Source organism: Haplochromis burtoni, unplaced genomic scaffold (assembly GCF_018398535.1).
Source record: "Haplochromis burtoni strain Fernald_Lab_line unplaced genomic scaffold, NCSU_Asbu1 Contig_204, whole genome shotgun sequence".
Taxonomy (NCBI): Eukaryota; Metazoa; Chordata; class Actinopteri; order Cichliformes; family Cichlidae; genus Haplochromis; species Haplochromis burtoni.
The window spans coordinates 822895-841464 of NW_024582565.1; the positions used below are offsets into that span (position 1 = coordinate 822895).

Consider the following 18570-nt stretch of genomic DNA (forward strand, 5'->3'; position numbering starts at 1 on the left):
CAATGAACATATTGGAGCTTTTCCCATCACAATCATTTCAGTTTGGTAGCGTTCAACTAATAGATTTTAGCAGCAGGAATTGAGCAGATGGTGCGAAATAATGACTCGACTCAAACTTGGATCATTTCAAACCAGAAGACCTTTGATCCTCGAGTGAATTATCCCTTCAAATGCCTTTTTTCTCCATTTCCGCCTTGTTTGCCGGCCGCTGATCTGAAAGCGATCGCCAAAATTCTTTGCAGTCTGTCACACTCGAGTGCGTTCAAATCAGCGGCTATCTGTCGCGAGGAGGCGGCGGTCGACAGCCTGGCTGCAGGTCGTCGAGTGGGGAAAGCATGTCGGAGTAGTGGGCCGTAGCTCCTGTTGCATACTGCGTAGTAATGTAGTGAACTGTAGCTGTGTAGACCCGTTCTATTGACCTTTTACCCTTATTGACCTCTCATCTTTCTCACCTAGTTTATGTGTGTTTGACATGTTTCTGCTACTGTATTTGACTGTATAAATATACATATAAAAATATATATATATAAATATATAGCTATATAAAACGAGATTGATATTACCAAGATAGATAGAAAGGTAGATAAATATGAGAAAGTAGCAGCTTAAGGCTGCAGCCGTATTGATGGAGTGATTATTCATCTTTACATTTGCAACAACACGAAGCGGATGTCATACATGCAAAAACAAATGAATATGTGTTTATTTTAAGTATGCAATCCAGTATCTTCCCTATTGTGCGCTTTATGTATTGCCATTGTCATCATATTCATAACATGATTAAATTTAGCTCATACCTTTTAAACTCTGTATGCACTGTAATGTACCACGAATGCTCTGAATGAAAACATCTTAGATATCCCACAAAGTTATAGACGACAGCGACCTGTAGCCAGAATCTCACAGAGCCTCCGTGGGTTTGAGCAAAAACCCTCACAAAAGTCTGCCCCGCTTTCTCGGCACTGTCTGAATTTCAAATGAACGCAGTGAGAAAAGCCCCAGATGTGATGTCGATTCATAAATGCTACAAGTCTGTGGGTTTGGTGGCTGGTCTTCACCTCGTACCTCAGCTTTTGTATTTATCTTAACCCCATGTTTGCCGATCATAATCATTGATATTAATGGTAGTGGTAGCAGTGGAAGTGATTCGTTTGTTTTGTTGTTGCTTAAATGAAAAAAAAAAAAACCTGTTGTTTTGTGTCACATAATTATTAGTTATCTGTATCTATGACTATGCATATATTTAAATGCGCAACTAGAAGTGTGTTTAGTTTGTTATAAAGTCGATTTTAATTTGATGTTATCATGCAAGAGGAAACCGGAAGCATAAAACGATAAGTGCTTAAATTTAAAAAAAGAAGGAGGGCGATTTTTAAGCGGCCAGGAAAGGCTAACGCTAAAGGACCTCTATTCAATCAGCAGGAAAGTTCCATTGCTATTGATCAATCAGGGAAAAGATCAGTTCTGCAGAGTTTCAGTGTAGCATGCGATTGCTGGCAACAGTCCAGTAGCATTAACTTAAACCAGTGTCATAACTCATTATCAGGAAAAAAAAAAATGCCAACACAAGTGATTAAAAGAAATAAAAGAAACAAAGTCTAGATACAGATAAAATATCAGTAGACACGTTTGGTTTGTTTCTTTCCGATGTGAGATTACAAATGCATTTGTTTAAAAGCTATTTATTTATGGGATGTATTATTTATTGATCTTGAGGTTTCTGAAAGGAATAGCTCGCTAATTATCCGGGTTTTTCGTGTGCGAACATGCACGCATGGCCGTGTGTATGTGCGTGTATGTGAAGTGAAAGCAGAGATGAGTTCGAGCACTTCTCTGTCAGCGCATCCTGCACTTTCACTTGTGTGTGTGTGAGTGACAGTTAGTTCTGTTCCTCCCTCTCCTCCTCTCTGGTGTCATGTAGCCCGTAGACATCCCGTTGTCCTACTGTTGCGTATAGAGTGCCCCTCTAGTGTCAGTCACTGTTCAGCTCCTGCATGTGCTTGTTTGTAAATACACCAAATAAAATATGTATAAACCAAACATGATCACCTGTTGGAGTCATTTTTTTTTGCACTATAGTTCATGTAAAATCCCCTATTAAGCCAGAACCTCAGCCCTATACTGAAGAGAACCTGTTTTTGTGTTACAATGGTGGATGCTCAAAGTAAGCATGCTAAAGTTTAAAATAATGAGATTATTTTATGTGGAGGTAGTGAATGAGCCATAATCTCAGTTGTCAGGTTTTTCTGGATCTTTCTTGGATCTTCATGTTGTCATGGAGAGGGGATGCCCTTAATTAAGACATCTCAGGGACACAGCTCTGACTGTGAGGACAGCAGTCCATCTAAACATGGTCCAGTGTAAGATAAATAAGGATTATTTTGAACTCTGAGCCATGGACTTTGCATGTTTCTTAATATCGATTGCATTTCATTTATTTGTTGATGTCAGAAATGTGCAGGATTACAGAGGAAATGAGGAAAGCTCATAATGTAGTATCCTGTAAAAACAACAACAATAATAAAAAAAACACAAAAACTTTTTTAAGCTCCTGAGAAATCATAATCTTCCCACTTTATTTACTCAGATCAAGATCTCTGAGTGTCTTTTGGACGTTCTGAAGGGCAGAAAGAGGAGAAAACGTCTCCAGGGCGAGCTGCAGCCCTCCCCCATCTTGTAACCGTTTCTGTGGTAGCGTCCTCCTTTGTGGGTCATTATGGAGGACAACACATTGTGAGATATACAATCTAACGCCACTAGATAGCACTGTTAGCTCAAGCTGATGTTAATCAGCTTGAGCTAACCCCCGTCCCCTTATAGTAAACAAAGCAAGAAGGTCTTTAAGCTGAGACACCACGAGCATTCAGGGTTTAGTACTAGTAGACATAAAATGCTTTTATTATTATGGATACAGAGGCAAAAAGTTTGAGCTGACATTCTATGGCGTTGAGTTATCACTGTTTTTTTTGTTTGTTTTTTTAAGCACATTATCAGAGGCAACAGGCAAAGGTTACATGTCATGCAAACTAGATAAATAACTCTTTACGTGTACCTTTGCTATAAAGTTAATCATCCACTGGCAATAATGTAGTGCTCTTAGTTTAAAAAAGGAAAGAGGGAAAAATATACATACAGTATGTAAACAGTCAAAGAAATTGCACTTTCTTGGCTTGTTATTAGAAGCCACACTACTGAAAGAGAGCAGAAATGTAACACTGGAAAAACTAAGTCACTGTCACTGATTGTCTGACCAAAAACAAAAGTAACGCTCAGCTAAAGAAAATCAAATAAAAACAACCAATAAAAGAAAACCCAAACAAACCAAACAGACAAGTTATGTCCTACAAAAAAACAAAATAAATCATATACAATCATAGTCAACTTTAAGGAAAAATGTCTGATATATTGGTCAGCTGTATAGTTTCTTAAAAACATCTTAGTAAAATGAAAGGTTTATTAACTTTCATGTATAATCCAGACTGTATTGTGTATAATACTAATTTTACACGCTACTGCTGACAGAAAGAAAACAGGTCTCTCGATGTACTGTACATTCACACGTAACTAAACGCTTATGTTACTTCCAATAAGTGGATTAGCCCGATGTTCCTAAGATGAGAACAAACTACTTTGCATCTGTACAGAAAAATGACCTCCAATCCTCAAATATTCACAACTTTTTTTTTTCTTTAGTTTATCTTAAAAAGGAAGTTCTTATATAGTCCTTATCAGAGGAGATATTGCTTTTAAAGACTGCATGAGTTCGCTTAGGTACGTACACAAGACTACATGGCACTTCTACAGAGCATTTGGGGCAAATCGATTCTCATTCCCTTTCCGCTCTCCTTCCTCCCTCCTGCCGAGGACATTCTGATTGTCAATGCTCTGAAGCAAAGAGTGAAACATTCTCAAAGGCAGTCTGAAGTAAACAAAAACACTTTTTACACGTCCACCTCTCCTCCCTCAGAAGCAATACTGAAAATAGTTAACAATAAACATTCCTATCGTGAATATATTTCGTCCATTTCTTTTAGCGGACACGACTCGAGCTGTCTTTGTTTTTTCTCCAAAAAATAACTTCTTTCTTAAAACCTCATTAGAAATTCTCTTGCAGCGATGCCAAAATTCCTATCACTAAGCCCACCCCCTCCCCTGCCTATTCACTGGTACATAGCAGACACTGTCTTGATAAAGTGAAGAAAACCCCCTAACACTGTCTCAACAGCTTTTAACTGGCTCACGTCTCCTCTCGTGTCATTTTCCCAAAGGTGCAATGTGACTTTGAAAGCTTACCAACTAAATGAGCGTTCAATTTTGACCTACTTAGGGCCCAGGCTACATTTTGTATTGCTCTGGGCAGCCTGCGAGCTCCTCGTCTCTTGGAAACGTCGGAGCTGAAATGCTGAGTACCATATAAGTCCATATCCAAACTCCCCTGCAATGTCCGTCTTTCCCAAATTTGCTTAAGGTGCTGAAGTAAGAGCAATCAAAGTGTACAGTATGTGTGTGTTTATAGTGTGTCCACTCAGCATACATACAGTCTTTAGTGTGCTTGTTCAATCAGCACTAGTGCAAATTCATTTCAGCTGGTCTGTTTCTTTCTTTCTTTTTCTTTCTTTCTTTCATACGGGACAGTCTATCTCTGTTTCTCTCATCCCTCACCGCTCGGACAAAAGATGTGTTGCCATGGTTTCATCCTTGATGTGGATGCCCTTCAGAAAGCTAGGATCAACACACTCATCTGTCAGCGTTTGAGATGTCTTTCTTTTGCATTTTCAGCTGGTATAATTCGCCAGATCTCGTCTCCTTTTTCTCGCTTCTTCTCTGCGGGACTGCCATTGTTAACAGCAGCGTTGTGACATCAGTTCATCTGTCCAGTGGTGGGTCCTGGTCCCTTTTTCAGAGTGGTCCCACCTACACAAAAGAAAAGATACGGTCAGCTAAATAGTACACATACTTCTGGCTTCTGCTTCAGCGGCAGACGTTTCACTTACCCCCTCTTTTTAGCTTATGAATGCTGCAGGTTCAAAAGTAAATCATTCAGCCGTTTCCTCCTCTGTTCTCTGCTGCAAACTTCTCCTTCCCCTTGTTTTTCTTCCTCTCCCTCCTCCTCATGTCTGCTGTGGGTTTTGGTGGGCTGGAGTGAACAAGTATGCACAGTTAATTTCAAAAGCAGATTTTTTATCCTTGTGGAATTTTTGCATTGTTATTATATATATATATATTTTAATGTTTGTAGATTTGTTGACTCACACAGGGGCTGGCAGTGAACGAGCTGGAGGTGTCCTGACTTTGGTGGGGGGGGTCACTGCTGATAACCGTCACTTCCACCCCCACTGGATGATCTGAGGGTCAAAGGCCAAAGAGTTTTCTGTATGTTAGTGAAGGCGACGTAGGAGGAAATGAAAACTGCACTTGTTTCTTTTACAGAAATGTCTGTAATTATGCAAGTGTCCTTATTTCCCCTTGATTTCTATCTGCAATCAGTCATGGAGTCTTTGATGGAAACTGTGTGTGGTTTCACTGTTAATGGGGAAAGTTGATGCCTGCTGGGTTCTTGGACACCAGCGGTGGATGACAGAAATGGGGAAACATTTCTGCAGGCTGAATTCTGTGGTTGGAAAACCACTTAGTTTTTGTTGCTGAGTATGATATGCAGAGACAAGCCAGTTGTGAGGACGGCGGTCTGTACGGCACACACGTACACATACATGCACACGTGGAGGAAAAGACACAACACAAGACGCCGAAAGAAGAAGTCGGTAAAAATGAAAATGTATAGAGTTTAAACCACATACACGGGGGCATACACGAACACCTACAGAAACAAAAACTAACACACACACTTGCTTCATGGACCTGACTTGATGTGGCTGTCGTCCCCATTGGCTCCTTCACAGGACAGATGTCGTGAGTCGCCCTCCTCTCCCTCCCCCTCTGCGTCTCGTTCTCTCTCCCTCTCTATTCTCATCCGGATTTGTCTGTCTCTCACCAGCTCCCAGTTCCTCACAAGGAACACATGGTGCTTCACCACAAAGCTCCTGGCCCGGCACAAATGGAGAAACATGAACTGCTGACATTAGTTCAATAATATCGCAACAAATAGTTTAATGTGAAACGCGAATCGTTGTGTACTTTCCGTACCTCTCGCTGCTGGTCAAAGGCTCCATGTCAAGGTGCGGGAACAAGCTGGTAATGTCACTGGAGCTCTCCTCCTTTACAATAAATGCAGAGACGCGCGTAAGCTTCGGGACAGATTATTGCAAAAACATTCATCACTGGAATCAAATAACCACGAGCCACAAAAAACTCACCGCTGTCTGCTGATATGATGCAGTCCTCTCTTTCAGCCGGCCTGAGTGAATCAGAGAGAAAGAAACACGGTAAGAAAGAAATTATCCGGCAAGTCAGCTAAACCTGACGACATCTAACAACTGCTGTAACACTGTAATAGCGGCGACTCACAGTAACGCCGCTTCCTCTTCAGGGGGACAGCAGGCTGTCGGTGAAGCTGTAACCAAACAACATGAAAGTTAGATCCAAGGACATTATTTTAAAAGCTTGTGCCCTGCAAAGTCTGATCTGGTGTGACTGTACCTGGTTGTGCTGCCAGAGCCACATCACATCATAGGGCAGCTGGAAATGAATTCTTTTTAGCCTCAGGTACTTCCCTGAAGAAGGTAAAGTGAGCTTAGCTGCATTACTACAAGAACATAGTACACACTAGCAGTGTTTACATTTTCTTATATACTCACCGACATGGATGGGAGCAGGTAAAAGGCTGTACTCGTTCTCCCCTGGCGTGTACTCCATGTTCTCTTTGCAGTTCTTCTGGGTTTGGGAGGGGGGGCTAGGAAAGATGCATAATAAATATTTAAACAAACAAACAAAAAATAAAAAACAGATAACGGAAAAAAAAACCCATTATAATAGTTTGTTTATGGATTCAGTCAACTCACTCTGTAGTTTTGTAATCATCAGAGTAAAGACCTGCCCTCAGGAATTTCTTCCTGGGAGGACCATCGGCCTTTTCCTCTCTTTGGATGGTTACGGGTTGGGACGGAGCCTGGTCGACGTCTGACTGGCTAAAACATTCAGGGAGGGCGTCGCACTCAGATTTATCCTCAGCGACACTAAAAAGGAAAGCACAAAGAGAGAGATAGAATGATAGAGAGGGAAAAGAAAGAGAGAAAGGCACTGGTTTAGCACACAGTGCTGAAAACGATGGGTTAATAGGACAGTAGTGAGTGGTTGTATTGAATTTTCAAGTCAACCAGCTCAGGTGTTTACCTCTGATGACAGGGCGAGTCACTGTGTTTTCTCTTCCGTCCTCTCTTCCTCTTGGCCTGCAGCTCCGACTCCGTCACCTGCTGCGCCGTGTCGCCTCCTCCCCTGTCTCTCTCTGGCAGTCTTTCTTCTGTTCTCCCTCCCACTTCTCTCTCATCTCTGACGTGGCTGTGTCCTGGCAAGATTTCAGGTGAGGACATGGACGGCGTTGCAGATAAGTGCGCGGGGGAGGACACAGAGGAGGGCAGCGGGTGCTTCCTGGGCCGTCCTGGCCTTCTTTTGTTCTTCAGCGCCGCGCTGTCTGACGTTGGCACACTTTTCTGCTGCCCTCGGCTTCTCGAGTCACCTTGTAAACCTGAAGTCATCGAAATAACAAGGGGGGGGGCAGTCGGAGGCATGAGGGGAGGGTGGGGTGTAAGTGGTGGAGAGGAAATGAGACAGATGTGGATCTGTGATTGAGCCGGCAGGAGGTGTGAGGTGAGGCCAGTCTAGGCTGAGTCATGCACATAGGCCGCACATTAGGTGAGTCACAACATTTCCTCTGACCATTTCACTTCTGGGAAACACATTAAAAAGTGATTTATGCACGCCACAAAAAACAAGGAAAAGAAAAACAGACATAAACACGGTGCATCATGCATACTTTTTCAGTGAGCATGCACAAATATGCACTAAGCACACTATTTATTTTTTACAAATTCGGTTACTGTGAAATACAACCCCAGAAAGCTCAGCAGCTACAGACGGCGAACGGATGTCAAATATATTCCTCCGCTTGCAAAAACATTTTTCCTTTGCCCCCCGTCTGACCTCTGTGCTATTCCTTTATCCATCTCTCTGAGGTCATTCGTCTTTTTGTTCCATTTTCCACTGCCAGTGACAAGACTGACCACTCTTTCCTTATTGGATTTTTCCAAGTCAAATAGGCCTTGTTGGGCAGCAGTGAGGGATAGGCCAATCTTTAAATAGCCAATCTGGTGGTTAACTAATGACTGTTCTCACTGGGTAGCCCTAGGCTGCAACAGCGTGTGGTTCACTGCCGACCAGGAAGATTTCAAAGATTTTCTGGCAGATTCCCATCAAGACGCTGCTCTCCTGCTATAACACTTTATAAAAATTCCAGCAGATAGTGGTTGCTGAGAGGCTGTGTGTTTGTGTCAGGCATCGTCTCTCGCACAGCAGAGAGAGTCTGAAATTAGCTATAAAAAGAATGGAGTCTGATTTCCTCTCAAACACCCTCCAGGCTTTTGATGCATGGCTTAACAACACCTGAGAAAAAGCAGCGCTGTCCCTATACTGGGGACACTACTGGTAGCACAGTTTCATCTCCACATTGCACAAATATAAAAATCTGTCATACCGTGCAAGTGGAAAGAAGCTCTTGGCATAAATCTTATTCACTCAGCTAGCTGTCATGATTTGCTCGCTGCTGTCATATTTCAGTGGTAGGTACATTTGATGATAGATTCCCTGCTTTATCTAGATTACTGTCAGTATCCTATATATTCATATTCTCCGCCGTTGACACAGTAGCAGAACACAACAGCCTATTCACAAAACTCAAAATGCTCTCAGTGGAGATTTCTGTAGCATTCATCAGCACAGTCACGCTGTCATGCGATCGCAGCCTCGCACTGATCGATCGGGTGAAAGCAAAGACTTGTCAGAGATCAAATCATTCATGCACCCTCACCTGCGTCTCTCCTCTCTGTCCACGCCGGTTCGTGTCTCCTCCACGACCTCTCTACATTTCCTTGATTCCTAATGGCCAATCCACTGCTCAGACCCCTCCCTCCTGTTGCTATGGCAGCAGACGTGAACAGGTTGGTGTGTGTCGGCGATGGGGACGTCCTGTACAGATGCGACTCTTGAACATCCTCGTCCCCATCTTCGTCCTCGCCGTCCGACGCGATCAGTCTTCCTGCATGCTGGTCTCCGGTGAAGCCTCTCCAGCTGGGGTTTGAGTTTCCGAACGCTGTAGCTCCCAGACTCCCAAATTTCGCCCAGCTCTGACCCAGGCCGCCCCATCCTCCTCCGAATGAAGACAGGTGAGAGGATCCCAGCCCCAGTGACGTGAGCGAAGTGTGTCTGTACCTGTCTGCGGACGATGACGATGAGGCAGCGGCAGCAGCGACAGCGGAAAAGGAATCATTTCCATTCTCACGCAGCCAAGTTGATTCTTTACCCAGCATGCTCCCTGTTCCCCTTGCCACTTTCCTTCCTCCTTCTCCTTGCCCCAAAACGAACCCCAACCTTGACTTTGAGCAGGCCAGTCCCTCTCGTTCCACTCCATCTTCCTCCTCGTCCTCGTGTATCTCCTCCTCCTCGTCCACGTCTCGTTCGCAGTGCCTGTGACGATGTTTATGTTTGTGTTTGTGTTCACTCCTCCCGCAGCCGTAAGAGAAGCCGGATGCAAACCCTGAGCCGAGGTGTGGCCGTCCTCCACTGCCTACCCCGATATCCCCTTCAATTTCCCCTCCTAAAGCTCCCTCCCTCAGCAGCCTACTCCTCCGCCTGTGAAACCTAGGTGGATTAAGGAGAAAGTGAGCGTGGTGGGGCTGATGAGGGGCATACTGGTGGGGAGATGGAAGCGTGTAGGAGGGGAGGTGGTGGTAAAGTGTTGTGGTTGTGGGATAGCTGTTGTAGAAGCCCATATTCTCAATGGTCTCCTGAAACTTTGAAGGGCAGCCGCATTGCCTGCGGTCTGGCTTTCTGTTGCAGTGGCAAGGGTAGAAAGGCTGCGGGGAGAACGTGGGATTAGCAGAGAAAGATGACGGGTGAGGAGAGTAGAAGCCATTTAGATTGATCCTGAAAATGTTGGAGCGGTGGGAAGAGGAGGAATGATGTCGCCTTCCTCCGGCAGCATTCGCACTCCCATCAAAGCCTTGTCCCAGTCCTGTCCTCGCCCAGCTACGCCGTCCGATATGTACCTCGCTGAACTGACTGATTAAATCTTCGAGTTCGGCCAGAAACTCTGGGTCCTGCATGTGCAGCTGCTGGTGCTTCTTCTTGTGTTTATTTTTCTGTCTCTTCAGTGCATTGTGCCCAACACAGGAATAATAGTCTGAATGAGTGCACTTGTTGTGTCCTGGACAGGGGCAGGGACACAAGCAGGTACAGGAAGGAGAACAATCGTAATCCCTGCGCCTGTGTCGATGTCGGTCTCTGTGCCGCTCCATGGTATTTGAGTTGGCCATGGGGTTGGTGTGTCTGGGGATGTGAGACAGAGGCAAAGAGACTGGAGAGGGACAGTCCATGATGGAAGAAAGGTGCCTTTGACCACCTAGAATCGCTCCTGACCCCTGACCCATCCTCAACACGCCCCGAGGTCCCCTCATCTCCCCTCGCTCAGAGACGCTGTTGTTGTCCGTTCCGATCCCGCTGTCGCTGGGCAGGGTCTCTTCGCTGTGTGATTCACTCCTCGGGGACGGGGTGGCCTCTTTCAGGTGGCCAGGAGAGCCAGGTGTGTGATGCAGTGGAGGGGTGGGGCAAGAGAGCTTACATGAAGACTGGTGAAAGGGGAAGTGATGCCTTCCCTGACATGGACAGCTCTTCTTCACAAAGGGAGAGAGCGATGAGGAGGAGGGAGGACGGGGGGAGGTACAGGAGGAGGATGGGGAGGGGAGGGAGAAGGGGTGAGGAAAAAGTAGGGAGGATGTTGGTTCTGCGAGGCTGCCCTCACTGTAAGGACTCTGGGCCCCGCTGGAGTGAGTAAGAGATGGGGAGGGAAACGGGTGAGACGGAGGAGGCTGGGGTTGGTTAGTCGAGAAGAGAGAAGTTTCTGAGGGACTGGTAAACAGAGAGGAGTGAGTGGAGTTCTGGGAGTTTGAATTTAGGTTGGCGGTTTGGGATTTAGGCTTGCGTCCTCGCCTCTTGCCCATGTAGATGGTCCCCCTCTTGCTCACATTGATCTGAGGGCCTAGCTTACTTCCAAAGGAGGAGGACAGGGCTGAGAGTGTGTGTACTGTTGTAGCCTCTATCGATTTACACATTCTCTGAGAAGTCTCACCATCTGCTGCCTCTCCTGCCCTTCCTTCCTTTCCTAAATACCCAGACAGCATTACTTTGTGAAATCTCCTCTTCTTTCTTTTCTTCATCTCATTAATCAGCCTCCTGAGCTTTAGCTGCCTGTTTCCCTTTTCAGGGGGGTGAAAATCTTTACCACTCACTGTATGATCAGCGTGATTTAGTGCATCTCCACTCGCCTCCTCGGGGAAAGGTCGTTTGGGAGGCCGGCCACGCTTCTTGGGGCTGGATTTAGACTGAGCCACACACTTCAGTATTGCACTTGGCTCCAACACAGGGGCTTTCGGAACTCCGTCACAGCCCCGGAGAGGCACCTCAGTTGCGATATCGTTTGGTGTAAGCTGAGGGGGAGGTTCGTCTAAACTAGAGCTGTAGGATTTAGGACGACCCCTTTTTCGGGCCGTGTTTATGGGGTTTCTGGAAGAAGGGGGGCTGGATTCTGATGTGGGGTGATTCTGCTTTGGGGTTGGAGGTTTGGTTGCAGAAGACACTGGGGAGGAGCTGCTGGTTAGGGAGCCAGAGGTTGCTGGGTGTGACTCATCACTCTGCTGAATAGTGGCTTTGGCAGGAAGGGGCGTCTTGGTGTTCTGGGTGAAACTCAGTAAAGGATTTTGTAGTGAATCAGAAGGAGCTTCCTGATTTTCCACTCTCTGGGCCCGGTGCACCAGCTTGGTCCAGCTGGGCCTTCTGGCTTTACGTTTTTTGAGCGGTCGGCTATCCTGCTCTTGTGGGGAAGAAGGGGGAGAAATGGGAGAATGGGCAGAAGGCGTGGGCACAGGGGGAGGAGCAGAAGAGGAGGGGTGGCTTGGAGGCACTGTTGAATGTCTCGAGACGTCCTGTTCTTTTGATTTACTCGTGTCACCTGTTGTTGTTGCTGCCTCAGCTTGTTTAACTGACTTGCAACTGTCATCTGTCTTCTCCTTCTCATCTGGTCTGCCTGTATTCACTAATTTGCAGGTTTTATCTAGCTTGCCGTTGTCAGCAGTTTCCCCACATTTTGCACTGTTATCCTCTATTCTTTGTCTGTCTGGGCTGAGCTTATCCCTCTTTTTCTCAACCTTTCCTCTGTCACTCTTTAGATCATCCTTCCGTATATCATCACTTCTATGTCGTTCATCCTTTTCTTTGCCATGTCTCGATTTCCCATCCTTCCCTTTTTCCTTTTTCTTCTTCTTACCCTCCTCCTTTCTGCCCTCGTTTTTTGCTTTATCAGCCTCCAGCCTATCTCGCTTCGACTTCTTATCTTTGCGTTTCTCTTTTTTTGCTTTTCTCTCTTTCTCTCTCTTTTTCTCCAGCGGGTGCTCTACAGAGGGATCGTGACCTTGGGATTGGACAGAGAGTTCCACAGCGGGGGATGACTGCGGTTTTGGGGTAATTGAGGGATAGGAGGGAGATTCTGGCCTGCTCTTATTGGAAAGGCTAAGTTCTTTATGGGAACCAGTGGAGACTGGAGGTCTTGTTGAAGAGTCCATGGAAGAAGTAGAGGTGGAAGTGCTGTGTTTTCCAACTTTGACTTTGGATGAAGTAGGAGTGCCAAGAATGTTAGAGGAGCCTTTCCCATTGGACAGGCCCTTCTGTTTGGTTGTCTGTACCAAACCATTATGCTTCTTGGAGGTGTTTTCATCATTCCTGGTTTCCAGTGGAGCCTGCGTCTGGATGCATGGGCTGGAAGGAGTAGTTGAAGCTGCCTGGTCTGTTGTGGGTGAGCAGGGTTTGGGTCCTGCAAGGACGGGCTGGCCATTGACGCTCTGAGATTTGTCTTTCTTCACTCTCTCAGATGAATTCACCTCTGTCTTATCGGCCAGCTTGATAGGAACCTGAGAGATGAAAAACAGAGAAAAAAGAAAGAAAGAAAAAAGCAAATCTCTGTCATAGGCATCTTTTAGTTTGCTGTCAACAACAGTGACGGACAATGAAAAAGAGACTGTAACTGAAATTCTTTTGTTATTGTTCCCCATTAAAAAGGACAGTGACGATAAAAACGACTCAATCAAGCAGAGAAACGAGGGCACACCGAGGAGGAGAGAGTGGAAACAGGAATGGGGTTGACAAAGAGAGGAGAAATACAAAGGCAGAGAAACGGAGAGGAAGGGAGTGGGACAGGGACAGAGGGGGAGTGAAAGATAAATGAGAGCAGGTAGAGAAAAGAGGGGATGTAAAAATAGAAGAGAGGGACAGATATAGAGAGCCAAGCAGAGACAGAAAGAGAGGGAGAGAAAGCCTTGCTATTGGTGGCTATAAATTGCCACTAATACAGATGAGAAGGCTTGACATTTCATACTTGTTCTGTAATTTTGGTATGCTGTAGCTTGAGTGGCGTTTGAGCAGCTAAAGCTATAAGCTTTCCCTTGGGTGATTGTCATAAGGACTGATGGGCCAGTGTCTGTAATAACTCCAAGCGGTTGCCGTGCTGTTGTCCTATTTATAGGTCTGTTTTTAAAATGCACTGCTTGAGTTTCAGGATTGAGACAATGGCTGTTAGATAGATATTACAAGTGAGCTCAATGCTGGGTGATTTTGCACCACATCAAAGACTCTATGAGAATGGTGGTTAGCTGTAAAAAGCCTAAACAAAGCACAAAGGTGCCATTTCTCAAGCTAACTTCAGCTAATTGCAGATTTATTCAGATTCAGATCAACTTTATTAATCCCCCTAAAAAAGGGCAATCTGTTGGCAGCTGACATGAGGAACGCTGCACATATGTGAGGCCTTGTCCTTAACTTACCTGTTTGGCAGACTTCGTCCCTTGGCTGGTTACGACAGGGACAGAGGCCGGGCTGGAAGCTGTAGAAAATGTCGGTGACAGCGACAGTGACTGTGATGACGAAGACAACAACGGTATTGATGATGTAACTGGTGGTGAAGCAGCAGATGCAGTTTGTTTGGATGTGGTCTGGACAGCATCCAAGCCTGAGTGTTGCTCTCTGTTTGCTTCGTCTGGGGCAGAGCTGGTTTTACTCTGCTGGCCCGCTCCCCCTCCTTCTCCATCGCCCTTTAGCAAACCCCCCCTGCCTTGTCTCTGATAGGTCCTGATGGTGGGCTTGCAGACGTAGCTCTCCAAGATCTTAGGCGGTTTCTTGGTGCGCTTGGTTTGGAGACCAATTCGGACTCTTACATTCCCCTCGGGGCAGCTGGCCTCTCTGCCAGAGAGCTGAAGCTGTTGCTGCCCCACGCTGCCACAGCGCCCCTCGATGAGCAGCTCCAGCACTGCCCCCTTGTCTCCTTCTCTCTTTCTTCCTCCTCCCTTTTTGTCCTCCTCCTTTTTTCCCACTGCCTCGCCATTCTCTACTTCCCCTCTCCTCTTTTTCTCTGCCACTTGGTCCTGCTCAGAGTCTTCAGGTGCAGAGGCGGGGTCCAGAGTGGAGGCTGTGGTCGGAGGGGTTCCCCCCTTCACTCTCTGGTCCATCAGAGAAGTCGGGGGGAGAAGTAGGATGCTGTGAGGTTACCAGTACAACACTTTAAAACGACTCCAGTGGGGTTGGTGGGGGTCAAGGGTGAAGAGCAGAATGCAGGTGTCGATCACAAGGGTAAGAAAAAAAAAAGATCCAGTAAGAGTCCAAGTGCAGCTCTGTACCTTCATCCGGCAAGGGAAGGTCTCTCTGATGTCCTTTACAGTTACACTGAGACAGAGTAAAAGGCAGAAGGAAAGTGGAAGAAAAGACAGAAAGATAGAGAGGCCAGTGATTAGTCATTTCAGTGAGCTAAGATGTTGAACAGCAGCAGTACAGGAATTGAGGGGAAAGTCCCCTTCCTGCAGGCAGCTGTAGCGAGGTGCTAAAGTCTGTGTCCACAGAGATGATCTCATCATCCAGAAAACCCAGGAGGCCAATCAACGTTGCTGATTCCCAGAATGTCGGCATTAGCTGGAAGACTGACTTACATTCCCCCCAAAAAAACAGCCTGGGCTAGTTCGCTCCGACAATCCGCAAATATCGATGGAGCTAAAAGACAGCGAACACACCCCAAACCTCTACACTTTTCACTTATGTCGTAATCCTTCCCGTGTCTCTCCGCAAATCAATCTATCAATCAATCAGCTTCTGGCTAATTCAAACACTTGATCCAGTCTCCTCCCCTGCTCCCTCCACTGTCTTTGCGCCTTCTGTTCTCAGCTACTCCCACAAGCACTCCTCCTCCCACCCTTCCCGCTGCTGTACTTTCTTTTCTCTCCGAAACTCCCCTTTTCATGTTTGGCAGTAAGCTTTTGCATGCATTCTCTATTAGTCCCTCCACTCTCTCTCTCTCACTCTGTGTGTGTGTGTGTGTGTAGACCACACAGTAAAATGGTCAACTCATACACTGTATCCATGTTAATCAGAACCATATTTCCTCTTCCTTGTCGTTCTTTTCCTTCTCTCCAACTTAAATCTCTCCATTCACAGTCCGACTGTTCCCCTCCTCCCCTTTCAGTAGTGGTAACACAAATCCGTAGGAAAGGGTAAAACTTATTTTTGGAAAGGAGCGCAAATTCCTCCTCCTCCCATTGCTTCCTCTAAGTCAAGTAAGCTTTTCATTGACCCCCATTGTAAATGGCCTTTTAATGTGACATTATAGTGAAGTAACACACCCTAAAATAACATTCTCCTCACCAGGAAAAAACTTTCACTCTCATTCGTGGTGTTTCCAGACCGCTTTTCAACGTGTCGAAGGGAAGCAGCATCTTTCTGTCATGCTTCCTTCATTATTCGCTCTCCCTCATTAAGGGAGACACTCATCCATTTTCTAATAAAACACACCCGGGCAAGCATTCTTGCAGCTCTCTCCTGAGCGCCTCTTATGAAATAGCTCATCTGTCTCTCAGCGCTCTGAACTGCCCCCTTAGACTTACGAGAGCATCTCAGATAATGTTTTCATTTAAGAGCTCAGTGGGCTATCTCTCGTGCCTCTTGGTCCCTCCACACCCAAACCCTTCCCTTGAATCATAGAAGCTCAAATCAACATCTGTTTCAGTAACCGCTGTTATGTAACAGTTTTGGAAAGCATTTCCAAGACCAGTCCTCCTTACAATGAAAGAAAATGAGCGTAGAGGTGGACAGTGGTCCTCTTGAACTTAACTGCGGCAACTTTTATTATCAAGTCCACTCCAGAAGCCTGTACGGAGGGGCCGTGAGCACAAGCAGTATGAGTTACAAACCTGTTTGTGAAAACTCGCCATAAGAGGAGAGCCAGAGTGGCAGGTTTTCAGACTTAAAAGGGCAAGCCCATTCAGCATCAGTCAGAGTGCATACTAATGGCTTTTTATAGTCTCCAGAACTATACCTCTCACACATAACTCAAAATTATTCTAACATTAGACCAGAAGCTATTTCCAGTGACAGGATGATGGGTTGACTTGACACTGTAGTCAGTGCGGTGGCTCGGGAGCGCCGAAGCAACGATTAAATCATGATAATGGCCCACCATATTTCCAGCCATCATCACCATCCCATGACAGCGTTATCATCGATAACTACAACACTATTATCATCTGCCTGACAACAGCATGAGCCCAGCTGGAAATTGGGCCCCTGTGATGGCATCTGAAATCACTGAACCACGAAGCCTCGCGGTAAGCGTACGGGGAAGTTTCTCACGTGAGTCCCCCTCCTCAGACGCGCACACGCACACACACTTTCCCTCTAGTTAGTGCGTTGGCCGTACATTGTGTACCCGGGTCGCAGCTGCGTAGGCTCACTGATGTTGCTACTGTAGATACAGTATGGGCAGTGGGGGTGTTACCGCACTGGAGCAACCTATCACTGGTTTACCGAGGACGTCAACAGGAGCTTCCTTCTCCATAATGACTTTGCGCACCTCGGAAAATCACTACCCGCCTGATGCTGTCGCACTTACAAATGATACACACATGCACGTGTTGTTGTTGTCGTCACTCCTGTCTCCTATTTTGAGACATATCGCACATCTACGCGCCCTAAAACATGACCCAGCTGCACGTTTCAAACTCAACATGGAAGTGGGAGGCTACGTAGCACGAAAAAATGTGCTTGCTGGTAGTGTTTGTGCTGGTGCGGATTAGTACCGAGCCACCTTTTTCCTCAGCTCCCCCTCCCCGCCTCTCCTCTCTCTCGCTCTCTCTCTCTTCTATCTGTCCTCTGCCAGTCCTTCTGCTGGTGTCAGCAACATTGAAATAAGAAATATCACCGTGCGGGGAGAACAGAGGGGAGGGAAACACACTCGGCAACAAGGGATAAAATTAGCGCAAAGCGGATGCACAAAATTCTTAACCTGCTGCGCTTTGAGCCCGCTGATGATGACAGGCCTGCACGCATTAATACGGACTGCCATGACAAGCAGTAATAAGGCTACGTAGGCTACTTACCCCGAGAGCGCGTCCCAGAGCCAACTGCGTTTAGGCAGGAGGTTAAGGTGTTGCTGTCCTGCTCTCCCCTTTCGCACCAGCGGCGATCCACGGCTTTTTGGTGCATTAGATGTTGCTTTGATTACATAACTAAGGCCAGCGGAGGTTAAAACACCCCCTAAAACCGAGTTTCAGTCCCATCAGAGCGCAGAGCCTACTGTGCAACAACATTGGCGCGGGTGTTTTCATAATCATACAGTCGACGGATCTCCGTCGGCGCGTCTCCGCAGCTAGGTGGCGGACTGGTTACGCTGGATCTTATTTTTTTTTTATTTTTTTGCCTACTTCTCTCTCTACCCCCTCTCTCTCTTTCTCGCTCTCTCTCTCTCTCGGGGGGAGGGGGGGGGAGTTACACCGCTCCCGCCAGTTATAATGGCTCAGATTGTGCTCTCGTATGCGCACAGCCTGCTAACGTGTCGTGGCGACGGGCTGAAGGCTGCAGCTGTGTGTGTGTGTGTGTGTGTGTGTGTGTGTGTGTGTGTGTGTGCTCGGGGTACAGGGCTGGCAGCGCAGAGGGGTTGTTGGATGTGCGGGAATGCAACTGCGTGGCCATTTTCATGTGGCCAGAGGAGGAGATAAAACGGTGGATACAGCACAGGATCTCATTGCGGTTCATAACAGGCGATCGGGGAGGGCTATTTAGGCGCTTAATAAAATGGCGACGACTTGGCGAAAGTAGGCTGCTGGTAGGATTTAGGGGAGCAGCCGAAAAGTTGCGTCGCGTCATGCAATACAAGATTCGGCTTTACGCGAGTGGGAGAGGCACGCGGGGATGGTAAAAGTTGATACGTGAGAGCTGTTTACCGCGCGTTTGGTAACATTTCCCCCAAATAATAAAAAGCACACAATTTGAACATGAAACATTTGCAGAAGTGTGTTAATATGAGAACACAGTCAT

At 46.5% G+C, this 18570-nt stretch overlaps 1 protein-coding gene across 4 annotated transcripts; it reads right to left on the minus strand.

The window, feature by feature from the left end:
- Window positions 1-2869: 2869 nt before the first annotated feature.
- On the minus strand, window positions 2870-18106 carry LOC102293013 (histone-lysine N-methyltransferase ASH1L). 4 transcript variants are annotated; one of them, XM_005936109.3, is made up of 14 exons: window positions 17634-18104; window positions 14040-14934; window positions 8981-13130; window positions 7291-7642; window positions 6960-7133; window positions 6756-6850; window positions 6598-6671; window positions 6466-6511; window positions 6315-6355; window positions 6145-6215; window positions 5860-6041; window positions 5254-5345; window positions 4995-5137; window positions 2870-4914 (listed from the first exon to the last, which is right to left on the minus strand). In XM_005936109.3, the coding sequence occupies exons 2-13, from the start codon at window positions 14718-14720 to the stop codon at window positions 5009-5011; spliced, it is 6087 nt and encodes a 2028-aa protein (XP_005936171.1). In that variant the 5' UTR covers window positions 14721-14934; window positions 17634-18104; the 3' UTR covers window positions 2870-4914; window positions 4995-5008. The 4 variants fall into 4 exon arrangements, 2 of the variants coding, with proteins under 2 accessions (XP_005936171.1, XP_005936172.1); XR_006055054.1 differs by lacking the exon at window positions 2870-4914 and having other exon boundaries at window positions 4997-5137; window positions 5865-6041; window positions 17634-18105; XR_006055055.1 differs by lacking the exon at window positions 2870-4914 and having other exon boundaries at window positions 5119-5137; window positions 5847-6041; window positions 17634-18105.
- Window positions 18107-18570: the final 464 nt, after the last annotated feature.

Coding starts and splice junctions, on each gene's coding strand:
- LOC102293013 (XM_005936109.3), bottom strand. CDS start 14,720: ATGGACCAGAGAGTGAAGGGGGGAACCCCTCCGACCACAGCCTCCACT. Junction 7,134..7,290: donor GACTCGCCCTGTCATCAGAG/GTAAACACCTGA, acceptor TTTCCTTTTTAG/TGTCGCTGAGGATAAATCTG. Junction 6,512..6,597: donor GGCTCTGGCAGCACAACCAG/GTACAGTCACAC, acceptor GTTTGGTTACAG/CTTCACCGACAGCCTGCTGT.